General features: G+C 45.3%; 1 protein-coding gene across 2 annotated transcripts in view; it reads left to right on the top strand.

Moving 5' to 3' along the window:
• The window catches only part of LOC142587368 (AP-5 complex subunit mu-1-like), a 243,682-nt gene that overhangs the window by 174,137 nt on the left and 52,058 nt on the right, over positions 1–17,487 (top strand). For both annotated transcript variants that reach the window (XM_075698316.1, XM_075698315.1), the window contains one exon: positions 12,126–12,223. In XM_075698316.1, the coding sequence (XP_075554431.1) occupies positions 12,126–12,223 (98 nt within the window). The remainder of the gene's footprint in view (positions 1–12,125; positions 12,224–17,487) is intronic.

Consider the following 17,487-nt stretch of genomic DNA (forward strand, 5'->3'; position numbering starts at 1 on the left):
AGCAGCCCCTTCCAAGCACTAAGTTTCAAGGGCGTTTTGATGGCGAGCGGGCTCGGCGCCGCATCTTGCGGAGGCCGCGGACTCTACGGAGCGCATGGATGTCAATTCTAAAACTTTATGGGTATAAAGTTCTCATAAACATTTGATGTGAAAGGTGCATTGACATTTCCAAAGTTGTGCTTTAGATTTTCAATTCCGGAACTTTGTGGGTTTAATGTTGTTATCAACATTTGACGCCAAGGTTGCCCTGACTTTTCTAAAGTCTTACATCGGAACATACAACGAGACAAGCCAAATCAACACACTATCAGACAAGTTGACAAAGCACACAGCGAGGTCTGATGACACGAAGCGTTATGGTGGTTCATTTGTGCCATCATGTCACATAAAAAATATCAACATTCTTTTTCACCTAGGCCAAAACATCCATGTCAATACCTATTTATTTTTTCTGCTTTGACTTTTATTCACGAGGACACATGGAGCCTCTTCAATTTTTTTTCTACCTGCAGGCTGACAGAGCCAGCCAGAGCATGTGCGCTTTTCTCATGTTGCCCCGACCAACACACGGCTCACTTAATTCGGTGCACGTTCAGGTTTCTCTGGCCGAGTAGATTTTTGCCTGGCAGAGTTTTGGACGCTTTCTGGCTAACAGACGAGAAAATAAACAATGCGTGGTCACCCGCCGCCATCACTGGGGGGCTCGACGGATTGCACCGCGTTCGCTTGAGCGCAACCTCTCCGGAAAATCTTGTATTGCCGGTGTAGGATACCGGGCAGGATGCGTATGGTTCTTGGTGGACCAAGCGTCTCATGTTTTCTTCGATATTCCTTCGGTAGCCACATTAGGTGCCCAAAGTAGGCATTCGATTGTGGCCAACATACGTTCCTTTGTGGTTATTCATTTTGGTGCCCCCGCCCCGGAAAAGGAAAAGTACATTGTTGCGGCGGAGCGAATTGTGGCATAGTGAAAGTTCGATTTTGTTACTTCTTCTTTTGTGGAAAGTAATGATCCACGGGACGCTTCAGTTGCCATATACGCTTGTTATATTATTGCAATAGCAATTATATGGACACTCCAGGCACATTCCTGTCATTGCCGTCGCCGTCATGTTTCGTATAAAGTCCAAGGGCGATAACATCGTCACTTAAACATCGTGACCACGCGCCGCATGCTGTATGTGCGAGTGAAAGCATAGGGGGGGGGGGCGGATGGAATGGGTGAGCCGAGGATGGTGGCTCACTCTTGTGTGCACAAAGGAGAAAAGTGGGGAGCAAGCGCGATACATCGGGAGGAGTGGATGGAATGGGGGTGGGATCTAGGATTCTGTGAATCTGTGATTGCGTAACATGTTTATTTGCCTTGTTTGACGCATTATATACACTGACTTTTTCTTAGATACAAAGTTTTATTGGAGACTTATACGTATACTTAAATATCTTGTTGCGAGGTTTTGTTTATACGAGCAGTGAGCTTTGTTTCCAGTAACACTTTTTTGCCCTTTATCAAGCTGTATCTGTGCATTTGTATATTCCATTGTATCTTCGCATTTCTAATGTATAAGGGTGAGTCAAATAAAAGTGAGCCTACCCACCTCGTGCAATAATGGTTCGGTTTATTATCTGCGAGGCATGCACATAGCACACAGGCATCCCTCATTTACAAGAGCGACACGCAGTGTGAGGATAAATGTTCTTTAATGCTCATACACTGGGTTTTGAACATGGTTGCTTGACGTAATGGACGCTCCAGAAGTTGAGCAGCGTGGTGCCGTGAGGTTTTCGGCAGCTGAAGGTGTTTCTCAAAAAGAAATTAGTCGCCATATGACTTCCGTGTACGTTGAACGTTGCATTTCATTGGCCGCTGTGAAGTGTTGGGGCAAATGGTTCAAAGAAGGACGTGAAAGTTGCAAAGACATTCCGAGACTGGGCCAAAGCCACTGTGCAATCACCCCCAATACAGTTGCAAAGGTTGGTGAGCTGAAACGGAGGTTAAGCATTGATGAACTGGCAGAGCGTGTGGACATCAGTCACGGTTTGGTTCATGCAATATTTCATGAACATCTCGGTTATTGGCTCTTGTGTGCGGAATGAATGCACAAGATTTTCAACTACCACCAGAAGACGGAGAGATTCAGCGCTGCCTTGGCTCATCTGATCCGGTATCACAATGAGAGTGCCAACTTCTTGTCTGCAATTGTGATCGGGGACGAACCATGGTGCCACTACTACGAGCCTGAAACATGGCGGCAAAGCTTACAGTGGAAACATTCGAATTCAGCACCCCTAAAAAAAAGCAAAGGCCGTCATTTCCACCGGAGAGGTGTTGATTTTTTTCGATCGTCAGGTGCCATTACTGATAGAATTTTCTAAATCTTGAGAGTCTATCAATTATTTTCGATATTGTGAAACGCCGGATCCACTGCGTATCACAATCAAGAACAAATGACATGACAAATTGAGGAATGGGGTCACCTTGTTCCAAGACAATGCCCACGTCGCTGACATGGTTAATACAAAACTGGCAAAGTTCAAGTGGAAAATGCTCTGCAACATCCACCATACAGCTCAGACCTGTCGCCTTGCGACTTCCACATTCTGAGACAACAGAAAAAAACAGCTCAAGGGAACCAGATTTGTGTCGGACAAAGACGTGAAAGAGTCAGTTGCAGACTTTTTGAAGCAGCAATCCAAGGAGTTTTATGAGACGGGAATCACGCGACTCGTTAGTCAATGGGACAAATGTCTAAATGCTCATGGAGACTACTTTCAAATAAAGTACCCCGTTTGTCATACAGTCGTGTTGGCTCACTTTCATTTGACTTGCCCTCATATATTTTGCAGAACTCCTGCTTTTTATTCGTGCTCTATGTTGCGACTATAATTTCAGTGCAATTATTCATGATACCCGACCGTTGACAGCTGCTCCTGTGTTCTCAGCTTGTTCATTTCATGGCCTTTACATTTTTCGTATCAGCAGCATGCACTGATTTGCTGATTTCGAACTGATATAGTTCTAAAGTTCGTGTAATATTTTCTTTACTTATTAAATGGACAAAAAACATGGAAGCATTGATATTGTAACGACGTGGGATCGACGAGTATGCGTAGCAGCACCGCCAAGAAACACACTTTATCAGTCGTCCAAGGGAAAAACAACAATGTCTTCTTCGTTTTCCCCGCTTCACCTAAAAACCCGCGCTACTTCAGCGTCGTCCCCACTGGCGCATACCCGCTGCATTATGGTTCTGCCAAATATAGTTGTGTCAATATCAGGTATTTTGGGCACAATTTTTGGCACATACGGGTATATTCTTTAATGAAAAATACCTATTTACTTGCTTCAACAGTGCGTAGCGTTCAAGAATTCGTCTGCAGCATCTTTGGCAATGGCAATGCAGTTATTATTAATGTATATGATCCCTTGACAAATTGTTTAAGAGGAAGTTTAGCACGGGCCCAACTCCGACGCAGCCTATTTAAGTACATGTAAAACACATAAACGCTGTTCTGATATAACCCATGGATCGCTTTTATTGGAATTTGTTGCATTTAAGAGAGAAAGTTAAATTATAGTGTCTGCTGGAAGCGAAATTTCAATTTAAGGCCTGAATTTTAAGAGATTTTGGAAAATTCGAAAGTTAGAAAAATAGATAGAAGCACGACATTTAAAAACTATAGCTATGCATCAAGAATAGATATCGCGGTTCTGTCAACGGCATCTATTATAACAGTCAAAGCGAACAAATTTGGTATGTCAATTTGTATCTTACAAGAATTGGTTACGTTGTGTACAACGGTTGTGCAAAAGCCATATTTCTTACTAAATACTAAATTTCTTTGAGATTCATATGTAACATATCAATTTTGTCTGCTGTAGATGTACTATTAGATGCAATTCACAAAATTGTGACATTAGTTTTCATTGTTGAGTAACAGTTCTAAACTTGATAGTTTCGTTTTCTAAAAATTTTAAGATTTTACAATTTTTAATACAGGATTGACAACCTAAATAAAAAACTCGAAACCAAAAGTCAGTAGAATTTAAATTGTCCTTTTAAATGCAACAAACCTCGTCAAATTTGACAGTGGCTGAGGGAAAGAAATTCTCCTTCTATGTATATTTAGATTGGAGCACCCGAGCTAAAGCTTCCCTTTAAGGAGGAGGCCGAGCTGCAATGTGAGCCCCCCCCCCTGAAAGAAATTTCTGGCTGCGCCACTGCTGCTGACTTGCTTACATGGTGAGCCATTGGAGCTGGCATCTGTCGCCGCTGTCACTCCACTGTTAAAACAAGACCAGATTTTTTTTCAAAATGCTCAGGCTTATGCTTTGTTGTATTTAAGAAAAAAACGTGCATATATTGGTCATCCTGGTATGCATGATTTTATGCATATATAAGATGCACTTTTGTATAAGACACACCAATGAAAATTTTGAAAAATAAACTGCATATTGTACACTGGAAAATTTGCTGCGGCTACTGGCCCCACTGTTTTCCATCTAATCCAGGCACTCAATGTCACATTGGTGATGGGATAGGCAAACGTTCAAAACAGTGAATATGGATCAAATAGTCCCTTCTATTCAATTGTATTTGATTTGAGAATTCACTTTAAAATTGTTGAATAATCATTTCTGTTCAAATTCTATAAGGGGATAGAAACACCTATCGGGGTCTCAGGGGAAGAGAGAGAATGATGGAAGTGAGATCAGCTTCAAACGATTCTGTGATGGAGCTGTAGCACAGAGGCACCAGTTTCAGAACGAGCATGCACGGCACGTAGCTCCTGCTCACTAATTTCTAGTTATTCAATAAATAACGGCTTACTTCTAGGGCTGTTTCAACTTTTCATTTGATCAGTCTTGCTATTTGGCCAGATGAAACAATGTGCGGTGCTGTAGTGTCACACTTATAACCTTCAATGAACAGGCCACTGTGTGTGCTTGTGGGGACATGCTGTTCCCTTGGTTCATTTCTGCCATTGTCATGGTGCTCCGGATAACTGAGTTTCTCATTTACAAGCCTCTCAATTAATCGGATGTCCAATTGTGAAAACTGTATTACACACAGGTGTCAAATAATGTATTAAGCCTCATTTTTTGCCAAATGAACTCTGCAAAGGTGAAATATTTCGCTTTGTTTACAAATGAGAAAATATTCTCTCAAATATTCGTATCTGATTAGAAATTACACTATTAGCACACCCATAATTGTTTCCTGGGTAAGCTTATTTTTCAAGTTGAACCTCAAATACCATATTTTTTGGTGTATAACTCATGTTTTTTTCAGAATTTTTTGTTGGTGCATCCTTTAGAACGGTGCGACTTATATACAGTCAAAATCAGATTGGATGCTATGGCCGCACCATTTTTATCAAGCAGGCATCAAATGATGCTCCACCACGCATCACCTTCTGCTATGCACAGCAACTTCACTGCACTCGTTGCCATTGTTGCTGTGAACTTTGCATGTGTTGTCACAGCCACGCCAACCATGACATCATATTGTAACCAAATTCAGCGAAGTTATGAGGCAAAGTTCGAGCTGCATGCAGTTGAATTTGCAGTGGAGCATGGAAACCTGGCAGCAGGGAGGAAATTGGAAGTCAGCGAGAAAATGATCCGGGACTGGCACAATGCCTCCAGTGTGCTCCGGACAATGAAGTCAACAAAGAAAGTGAACTGCAGCAAGAAGGCACGCTGGCCGGACCTTGAGCATTGTCTCCGCACGTGGGTGCTGCAACAATGTGCCGAAGGCAGAGGGCTGCCAACAGTGCAGCTGCATCTGACAGAGACCAATGCTGCTGTCTTCAAGGGTGGTCCACCGTGGTGTTTCTGCTTTATGCGGCGGAATAAGTTGGTCATGAGAGCTCGGATGACAATGTACCAGAAGCTGCCTGGCGACTCTCAGGCACAGCTTGACAACTTCAGCTCATTCGTGAGGGAGGAAATCGACAAGAAGGATGTCAGTGTGAGCCACATCGTCAACATGGATGAAGTCCCACTGACTTTCAATATTCTGCTTGGGAGGAGTGTCACCGAGAAAAGCAAAAAAACTGTTGCGGTGAGGACAACAGGCTGTGAGAAGTCACACTTCACCATTGTTCTCACCTGTTGTGTGGATGACACAAAGCTGCTGCCTAAGCTGATATTATAGCTTGGGCTGTTACGGGCTCATTCCAATAGCCGTTTTGGCTATCGATAGTATCCGTCGCTGCCAGTGTCCATGGCAGCTTTCATCAGGAATGATTAAAAAAAAATACCCAGTTCACACCTGGATCGAACTCGGGCCTGCTGGATGGGAGTCGGATACTCAACCACTGACCCACGCCAGCTCTTGCTAGCGTGCAGCAGAAAAATGCCCTATATACGCATCCTAGCACGCGAGGAGACACGCGATGTGACATGCTCTCTGTGTAGCATCGATATGTGCATATTTTGCGTTGCAGTTGCATATTATTACACGACGTAAAACACTGTGTAGCAGGTGCACAGCGAGCGGCCATTAAAGAAAGTTTGAGGAAGAAAAAGAAGTATAAGGAGATGTATACTAGAATGTTAGAAAATAATATTTATTGTGTGCCTGATTAAATCATGCTGGCTAGGTGGCTATGTCACCTCCGCTTTTTGAAGGGGATGCCAATAAATCATCATCATCACCCTTAGCATCGTATCGTGCCACTTGCCTTGTGATGTGAGATGCACGCTGTATAGCGTCTATACGTGCGCACCCTTTGCATTACAGTTGTGTATTGTTATACCAGGTGGCATGCCATGTAGCAGTTGCATAATGCATAGTGGTACAAGGTAGATGGAGAAGTCTTGTGGAAGAAAAAGATTATGGAAACATATAAATATTGATGTAAAGAAAAACATGTAGGGCATGCCAATTAATTCAAGCAGGCCATGTTACTGTTTATCACCGTCCCCTTTCAGATTGAATGATTAAATCATCATTAGCATCATACCGGCTGTGCCATTTGACATGCAATGTGACATGTGCACCACGTGGTGGAGACACATACAAACTTTGCATTGCAGTTCTCTTATATTCCACCAGGTGTCCCGACACGTAGCAGTTGCATATAGCAGTTGCGTGCTGCATGTAGCTGGACCTGGTTAACTCAAGTAGGCCAGGTGATCATTTGTCACCACCTCGTGTCGAAGAGGATGCCAACAAACCATCACTATCACCATCAACAGTAACATACTGTGCCATGAGTCAAGGGATGTGCTATGTGCGCCACGTAGTCTGCATATTTGACAGGGATAGGCGGGCTAGTTGGTGGTCGATATTGGAATGCATTATGTAACTGCGCAAACAACAAAGGACAAAGAAGGAAACACACAGGACAGGCGCGGAACTTCTACTGAGATTTACTCCGGGAAATCCCACATTTATACATGTATCATAATCACACTTGCCAATCATCAGACAACCATCACTTGACGTTGGCATGCAGGCGTGACTGGCATAAATTTGCATGTAAATATTTGAACTTTTTATCACTCAGGGACACTGAAGAGCTGCTTGTTCAGCTGCCAGATTGCATTTTTATACAGTAAGCTTCATAGATTTCTCGGCTCAGTTGTGACGCAAACATATTCAAGACTTTAGTGTCGCGGAACCTAGGCGTGCATTTACGACAGTGGCGACAATAGTCAGCCAATTTGCCACCCCCCCCTCCCCCCGCCAATCCTTCTACCCCTGCGCGGTGCTCCTGCAGTCTGACGTTTAGACACCGTCCCGTCTGCCCTATGTAGCTGTTGCCACAAGAGAAAGGTATCTGGTACACTACCCCTATTCTGCATGGGACGAACCTGTCGACGTGCTTGATACCACATTCATTTCTTTTTTTTTCTTCATTCTTCGTTCTTCTTTCTTTTTTTCTTTGTTTGGTGCCGAGGCCTAGCCTACTGGCGTCAGTGTGGATTTTCGTATCGGTGTCTTCGTCGAAGTGTGCAAGTACCAGGGAGACTGCATGTGTTGTTTAAGTTCTTGAAATGCGTCGGCCTACAGCGTTTCCCACTTGAACTCAACATGACATTTAGTTAGATGTGATTCATGCATTCATGCACTTTTCATGCACAGCGATGCATGAAAAGTCTTTGACGAAGTGCCTGTAGTAGGCACAAATGCCAAGGAATCTACACATTACCTTCTTGTCGGCGGCCTGCTGGAACTTCACAGTGGTGGCTGTCTTCTGTGGGTCAGGGCGTGCTCCACACTTGCTGATACCGTGTCCCAGGAACAGCAGCTCTTCGTACGCAAAGGAGCACTTTTCCGGTTTCAGAGTGAGTCTGGAAGACTTGATTGTCTTTAGTACTGTTTCAAGGCGTCTCAAGTGCTCGTCAAAACTTGCAGAAGAAATGACGATGACATCCAAGTAGATGAGGCAGGTCTGCCACTTCAACCCTGCTAACACCGTGTTCATCACGCGCTGGAATGTTGCAGGTGCCAGGCACAGTCCGAATGGTATGACCTTGGAACTCATAGAGGCCATCTGGCGTGAGGAAAGCAGTCTATTCACAATCCTGCTTGTTGACTTCTATTTGCCAGTAGCCAGTCTTGAGATCCATCGGCGAGAAGTATTTAGCATTGCTGAGCCGATCCATTGCATTGTCTATCAGTGGAAGGGGGTACACGCCTTTCTTCATACTCTTGTTCAATCAGTGATAATTGATGCAGAAACGTAGGGTTCCGTGCTTTTTCTTTACCAAGACTATGCGAAGACTATGCGAGATGCCCACAACCTTTTTGATGGCTGGATAATGTTGCGCAGCATTTTGTGGACTTGTTGCCTTCTAGCTTCACGTTAAAACTTGGAATGGGCTCTGGCAGAGTGGTCGAGCACACTCTTCAGTTATTATGCGATGCTTTGTAACTGGTGTTTGTCGAATCGTTGATGACATCAAAAAGCAATCTTTGTGTCATCGGAGAAGACTTCTGAGCTTTTGCTGCTTACTCATGGGGAGACTTGAATTTATCTTGAAGTCTGATTTAGGAACTATGGTCGTTGAGGTAGATGCCACAAAATCCGAAAGGACAATCACATTTCCGGTTTCTAGAATTTCCTTGATGTATGCGATCGTCGTGCCCTTGTAGATGTACTTGAACTCTTGGCTAAATTTGGTCAGCAACACTTTGATCTTTCCTCCATGCAGTTGAGTGATCCCTCTTGCGACAAAAGTTTCACGATTGAGCAGTAGACGTTCGTCACCCTCGATGACGCCTTCTACATCTGCAGAGGTGTTGGTACTGACGGAAATGACAATGCTGGAGCGGGGTGGGATGCTGACTTGATTTTCGAACACACTCATGGCATGGTGACTACGAGAGCTCTCCGGTGGTATTGTTTGTTCATCAGACAGCGTTATCTATTTTGACTTCAGGTTGATGACTGTGCCGTGTTGGTTCAAAAAGTCCATGTCAAGATTTACATCTCGTGAACACTGTTGGAGGATAACGAAAGTGTCAGGGTAGGTGCGATCATTAATGGTAAATCGGGCCGTGCAGATTACAGTGGGCATTATTAGGTGTCCTCCAGTGGTCCGGATTTGAGGACCTTCTCATGAAGTCTTTTTCTTCATCTAGTCTGTGAGGGGTCCACTCATCACGGAGTAGTTGGCTCCAGTGTCCACTAAGGTGGTGACTGCATGGCCATTGAGTGGCACATCGAGGTCAATGGTTCTTTGTCTTGCATTGCAGTCAGGTCTTGGTGCTGCATTACGTCTGCATCGTGTTGACTTGTAGCTGGAAGGTCACCTTGTCTAGACTTCGTCGGGATGGTGGCGTCTCGTTGATATATCGTCGAGATAGACTTTTTAGCGTCTTCGTCGGCGGTGGGGGATCTTTGTCAGTTTGACGAACAGCAGCCGCACCTCCATCGGTTGTTTCTTTTAGTTTTCCGGATATGGGCTGAGGGACCGGCCCCAGGCTGGACCATTGTATGGACGGCACTGTGGTGACAGGTAGCGGCCTGGTGACGGCGAACAGGATGGTCGTCGAGGGCTCCACTGGGTATTGGCGAGGCACTAGTCAGCGATATCACGAAAGCGTTCACTTTCCTGAGGGTGCGATGCATTGACGGCAAAACCCTCGCAGTTCCATCTCACAGTAAGGACATCGGTGGTAGATGTGGCCGGCTTCTCCTGGATGGTGGTCGGGGGCTTGCCAAACGTCAGTCTTCCTTGGAATACTGCATGGGGCGATGAATTGGCTTGCTAGCGGTGGTGGGGGTCGTAGGACTGCTTTGATAGTCTCGCGAAGTTTGTTAGTGGCCAGTGACTGAACTCCAGCGTAGTTTGTTGAGTTTGTGTGGCAGTTGAACTGCTGGTTCCGCATTTTCAGTGTCTTCTTGATGCTGGTGGCCTCGCGAAGAAACTCGTCGACGGTCTTTGGTGGGCTTCATACTATTCCGGCAAAGATTTCCTCCTTTACACCACGCTTGAGTAGGCGGACTCTCTTCTCCTCGGACATTTCCGGGTCGGCGTGGTTGGAATAGACGGGTCATTTCTTCAGTGAAGATTGCGATGGTCTCATTGGGCAGCTGCACTCAGGTTTCTAGTAGTGCTTGGGCTTATTCTCTGCGTATGACGCTTGTGAATGTTTGCAGGAAGCCGCTTTGTAACAAGTTCCACGTCATTAAGGTGACTTCTCTATTCCCAAGCCACGTCCTGGTGGCATCTTCCAATGTGAAAAAGACATGTCACAGCTTGTTGTCGGAGTCTCAGTTGTTGAAGGCCGTGGTTCGTTCATACGTCTCCAACCAGGTTTCTGGGTCTTCAGATGATGATCCATGGAAGGCGGGTGGGTCTCGAGGTTCCAGCAGAATGGGGGAGGCTGGGGCAGCCATTGGGGTTGCTGACTTGGGCTTGATCCCTCTGGTCTTTTCGGGAAGAGGCCTGTGTTCCAGTAGCAGTCCTTGCTGCCTACGGCTAGCTCACTGGTCTTTCGCGACATTGGTGTTGTCTTCGAGTTTCGGGCTTAGATCGCGGCTTTGCGGGGGGTGTTCGGTACATGAGCGCACTAACACTTCCACCAGATGTCACGTAGTAGTGACAGTGAACAAGGTAGCAAAACTGTGAATGGTGGAACTAGCATTTTATTGGGCGAATCTGTGCCCTCAAAAACAGGCTACACTCAAAGAACAACGATAGCGGCGATTACAGTCGGTGATCGTCGAAAATCTGCTCAGTGGGTCAAGTGCATTGGCTTTTATGCATCAGTCATCAGAGATTCCAGAGTAATCGCTGATGCCTGCATGTCTTCCAGAAAGTTCTACACCATTCGCATTGCGCATATATGAAATCAGATTACACAAGGTTCGGTGACAACAGAGTGGATAGAACCATCAATAACATTGGAGAAACTTTCAATACATGCAGGTGCGTCCTGCACGGTACGATAACATTTGTTAGGCAGTGAAAAGCGGTCACTTGAAAAAAATAAAGAAGTATATGTGTCAGTATTGTCTAGATGTTGGAAGGCACTTGTACATGTGTCAGCACTGCCTACCGAGGGATGCGTGCAGAGGTGGTGGCCACCGCAAGCATGTATTTTCGTCACATTTTCTTACGAACTGATCCTCAACAAGTTTTTAAATTGCTTACTGAATGAACAGGTGTATCTTGTACACCGGTGCGACTTGTATATGTTCTTTTTTTCGAAAGAACTGCCGTTTTGAGGAGGGTGCGACTTATAGACAGGAAAATATGGTACATGATGTCTGATGTCTCATGGTACATGATGTAATGAATTATTAAATGTATAAGTAAGAGAAAATTCTGATATTAGTGTAATGAATATATTTTTACAACAAATCTAAGATAGAAAAGGCATTTTTGTATTGGACATGACTTTACTATGAAGAGGTTTATCTGCACTCAGTATGCACTGAGGTTTGAAGGTGCCTGGTTCATAACTTAACTAAGTGGCACACATTTGGGAACAAAAAGCGCTCAAATCGAAACAGAGAATAGAGCAGCATGTTCTGTGTGTTTTCATTCATTGTCCTGAGTTTACCACGGTATGTTCCTAATTTCAGATTCATGTGTGCATGGTGTGTCCAGTACAGCTGTAAGAAGTAGATTGGTAACTGTGGAACACTTTCTGCTCTTGCAGGGGGACAAGCATATTGATTTTCTTCTCCAACTGAAGCTGCAAGCAGGCATCAAGAATGCATTCCAGTCACTGGATGTTAGGATTCCATTCTTTAACAGGTACTCTTGCACTCTGACCGATGACACTGATCAAATTATCTGGCAGGTTCACTTTGAGAAGAGACGGAAGAAAATGCCCAGTAATGCTGCTACTGCCTTCATTTTGCAGTACTTACCCAATTTTTACACACACCCTCATCTGATGCACACCCACTTTTTATGGGTTGAAAGTATAAAATTAACATAATTGGTGTGAGAGCTTCTAAAGAAGTAAAAAATCTAGCATTCACCCAATTTCTTGAAAAAAGAGATGTTGCACTTCATCTGGTTCTGACAATTGGAAAAAGATAAACCAGCCAATTTTACCTCTGCAAAATAGAAATTTATTTACACTTGTCCTCACTCTCCGACATGACTCTATCTCTCTCTGTGTGGTCCACAGCATGTCATCGTCCATACAAACAACCAGCCTATTCTCCTCCCTTGGCTGCCCCACTGCATTGTGTTGATGACGATGATCTCTTTCCTACCGGTGGCGCCATCTTGCTGTTGCTGTCTCCGCCACACAGTCCTTACACGTCTCCCCCCCACAGTACATAAATCCATCACGGGCATGGCCAATCGGGGTTCATAAGACGTTGTCAGCTGGACAGTATTGGCTATCCCGCGACGATGCCCTGTCTTGGGATCTGTCAGCAGGAAGTCGTTAGCACCAACATTGGGCCTCTTCAATTTTCCACTTCTGACTGCCCATGGGCTGCCAGTGCCAGCTGGAGTGCCTTCATTTTTGTCGTTTGGTCTGGCTACTATCCGGAAGTTCTCTGGCTAGCAGACGACTAAAAGAGGCGATGAGCAGTCGCCACCATCTTTGTTGGGACTTGACGGGCGCTTGAGGAGTTTTACCTCACTCAGTCAACTGGCTACGGTCACCTTCAGATTGCATTACTTCTAATGTTATCTAAGATTCTAATGTCCCATTCCTCCTTGTGAGGGGGTGTGATACGAGGGGCGGCAAACCATTTGAAGCTTTCTTTTGTGTGTGTCCCATTAAGGCTTGTTACCGGCCACAAACCGGCATGCTCTCATGCGTACATGCTATCTGCACTGTGTTCCGCACAAGTTGTAGATGCTCTGCCCTTTCGTTCTGCACCACACATTGCGGTGAATTTTTGGTTCATCTTTCTCTGGTGGTAAACCTTTTCACATCTCTCACGTATGCGGTGATATCTTTTTTTTCTGCAGTTAGCAGTCGCAGCTATCTCGTGTTCTCTCTCATAGGCTTGGGTGGTAGCTTGAAACTGATGTGTTCTAACGATAGGCTATTGATGTTTAAAGAATGCACTGGTTAATTAATGGCCACACGTGTGTTAGCTTATTGCTCTCATGATCGGCCAATACTATTTTTCGTGTGAGACCTTTTGCTGGTCACAGGTGGCATGCATTCTCATGTGTTAACTGCAGCCCCAGCTCCTTAAGCACAGAGGCAGAAGAAAAGCACCATCAGCCGAAACAAGCTTTCTTAAATTGAAGCCCGTGCAAGTATCTTGGCACGGAATTTTATGCATGTAAGATGTACCTGATATCCTGCTTTTTTGTCTTGTGTGGGGTCTCACACATGTTCTTGGGACAAAGGAATGAAAACAAAGAAGAGTAGTGGAAACAATCACTAGGGCATTTATTGCACAATTCATACACTAATGCCTGCTAGCTGAATCACAGCACACAGAACAACCTGATGGGCGTGCCACAAATCGAGGAAGTCCGGCTCACTGTGACTGGATAGCGAGTGAATAAGTTTGCCCCCCGTGCTGGACACCAACGCCTAATTGTTCACGTGTGTTGTTACATGAACAGTGGTGCGTTTGAATGATCATGTACATCCATTCCGGTGTCTTGCTCTATGCCTTTAGCCAGAGGGTTCTGCGAAGCTGGTTGACGCACGCGCAAAAGGTCTGTGCCACTTGCCGATCCCAAGCCAAAGACGAATAGCCTACTCCCTGTTGTCCACGAGTAGCCTTGCCGTTAAGTGGCATTAGCAGCACAATACTCGCACCATCTCTTGTAATATGCTGGAAATGCACCAACCACAGTCGGCACTTGGCTACGTGGAGAAGCCGAATTACAGGAGACGTGAGAGCCATGCGGGGAAAACAACATCACGGGATGCCTGAAAGTCGAGCCTCCCCACATCCCCCCCAACCTTAAATCACGACATACTCTGCCGAAACATGTCACACAGTCTAACATCATCACCTGCTTCACAAACAAGAGGTAGCACATGTGGCAGTGGCCGCACTGAGAAAATCTACACACTGTCCATAACATGTGCACCGACAATATCTCTGAGGTACACTGCTGGCATCCGTTGGTCACAGCAGCAGCCCTGCAAACTTGACTGCACAAGTCCAGGCCAGGATCCCAGGAATGATGACGCACTACGTGGCACAAGCAAGCATTGGTGGCCCCGATACGCTCTGTTGGCGAGAGCCTCGGTAGCCACTTGTGGCTGCTGGCTGTTTTGCGAGCTGTACACGGGCGGTCGCTGAAGTTGCTGCAACAAACTGCCCACAGACGTCTCCATTGTCTGGGGTAGCTCGATCATAGTCCGGAGCTGCAGTGCAGACAATGTGCAGGTGACAGCAAACTAGGGGTGACTCCGCTCATGCTGCATACACTCAATACACTGGACAAAGACTGTAATAGTGCAAGGGAGAGCCATCCTGCATGCGCGCTACTCACGTTGTAAGATGTTCAATTCGGCTAGCGAAAGATCAGGTGGCTACTCAGATGCTAAGTTCATGGAAACAAAGCTCGCTTTTTTCAGTCAGGCAAGTGATTTCAATTCGTGTGAGATTGACTAGAATGAGGGAAGCAAAGTTTGACAACTCAATGCCACATTCCACGAGGTTGTGTCCTTCTATATGCGACAGGCAGCTTTGTTAAGCCTTAAGCCTAATGATTCACTACCCTGACAGCAACCAGCGTCCAAAAATAACACCCAATAAAAGCTCAAGACAGGCAGCCATGAGGAGACTTCAGCTCTGTGAGGTGGCCCTCTACCCCGCTTGGTACACACAGCATCCAAGTCTGCGGCACCCATGATCCCAGATGGTGTCAAAGCGCCCGGTGCCAGGCCGCAATACCAGACAGTCCATTGTGCCACCTATGGCTCATAGCTACCTATCGCTCATAGCCACCCGGCTCCCAGAGCCACGACTTCCAGTGTCAATGAGATAAAAGAAGCTGTTCCAGATCAAGCTACAGAACAGGTATTCGGCTTTAACTCAGGAAGAGGACCTTAGTGTTGAAGCAATGAACGACAATCTAATGAGCATCATTAAGGAGTGTGCAATAGAAGTCGGCGGTAACTCCGTTAGACAGGTGACCAGTAAGCTATCGCAGGAGACGAAAGATGTGATCAAGAAATGCCAATGTATGAAAGCGTTAAACCCTACAGCTAGAATAGAACTGGCAGAACTTTCGAAGTTAATCAACAAGCGTAAAACAGCTGACATAAGGAAGTATAATATGGATAGAATTGAACATGCTCTCAGGAACGGAGGAAGCCTAAAAGCAGTGAAGAAGAAACTAGGAATTGGCAAGAATCAGATGTATGCTTTAAGAGATAAAGCCGGCAACATCATTATACTAATATGGATGAGATAGTTCAAGTGGCTGAGGAGTTCTATAGAGATTTATACAGTACCAGTGGCACCCACGACGATAATGGAAGAGAAAATATTGTAGAGGAATTCGAAATCCCGAAGGTAACGCCGGAAGAAGTAAAGAAAGCCTTGGGAGATATGCAAAGGGGGAAGGCAGCTGGGGAGGATCAGGTAAAAGCACATTTGTTGAAGGATGGTGGGCAGATTGTTCTAGAGAAACTGGCCACCCTGTATACGCAATGCCTCATGACCTCGAGCGTACCGGAATCTTGGAAGAACGCTAACATAATCTTAATCCACAAGAAAGGGGATGCCAAAGACTTGAAAAATTATAGACCGATCAGCTTACTGTCAGCTGCCTACAAACTATTCACTAAGGTAATCGCAAATAGAATCAGGAACACCTTAGACTTCTGTCAAGCGAAGGACCAGGCAGGATTCCGTAAAGGCTACTCAACAATAGACCATATTCACGATATCAATCAGGTGATAGAGATTTGTGCGGAATATAACCAACCCTTATATATAGCTTTCATTGATTACGAGAAAGCGTTTGATTCTGTCGAAACCTCAGCAGTCATGGAGGCATTACGGAACCAGGGTGTAGACGAGCCATATGTAAAAGTACTGAAAGATTTCTATAGCGGCTCCACAGCCACCGTAGTCCTCCATAAAGAGAGCAACAAAATCCCAATAAAGAAGGAATCAGGCAGGGAGATACGGTCTCTCCAATGCTATTCACAGCGTGTTTACAGGAGGTATTCAGAGACCTGGATTGGGAAGAATTGGGGATAAAAGTTAATGGAGAATACCTTAGTAACTTGCGATTCACTGATGATATTGCCTTGCTTAGTAACTCAGGGGACCAAATGCAATGCATGCTCACTGACCTGGAGAGGCAAAGCAGAGGAGTGAGTCTAAAAATTAATCTGCAGAAAAGTAAAGTAATGTTTAACAGTCTCGGAAGAGAACAGCAATTTACAATAGGTAGCGAGGCACTGGAAGTGGTAAGGGAATACATCTACTTAGGGCAGGTAGTGACGGCAGATCCGGATCATGAGACGGAAATAATCAGAAGAATAAGAATGGGCTGGGGTGCATTTGGCAGGCATTCTCAGATCATGAACAGCAGGTTGCCATTATCCCTCAAGAGAAAAGTGTATAATAGCTGTGTCTTACCAGTACTCACGTACGGGGCAGAAACCTGGAGGTTTACGAAAAGGGTTCTATTCAAATTGAGGACGATGCAACGAGCTATGGAAAGAAGAATGATAGGTGTAACATTAAGGGATAAGAAAAGAGCAGATTGGGTAAGGGAACAAACACGAGTTAATGACACCTTAGTTGAAATCAAGAAAAAGAAATGGGCATGGGCAGGATATGTAATGAGGAGGGAGGATAACCGATGGTCATTAAGGGCTACGGACTGGATTCCAAGGGAAGGGAAGCGTAGCAGGGGGCAGCAGAAAGTTAGGTGGGCGGATGAGATTAAGAAGTTTGCAGGGATGACATGGCCACAATTAGTACACGACCGGGGTTGTTGGAGATGTATGGGAGAGGCCTTTGCCCTGCAGTGGGCATAACCAGGCTGATGATGATGATGATGATGATGATGATGATGATGATGATGATGATGATGATGATATACGAAGCTCAGAC

The sequence above is a fragment of the Dermacentor variabilis genome, chromosome 7 (genome assembly GCF_050947875.1).
Source record: "Dermacentor variabilis isolate Ectoservices chromosome 7, ASM5094787v1, whole genome shotgun sequence".
Taxonomy (NCBI): domain Eukaryota; kingdom Metazoa; phylum Arthropoda; class Arachnida; order Ixodida; family Ixodidae; genus Dermacentor; species Dermacentor variabilis.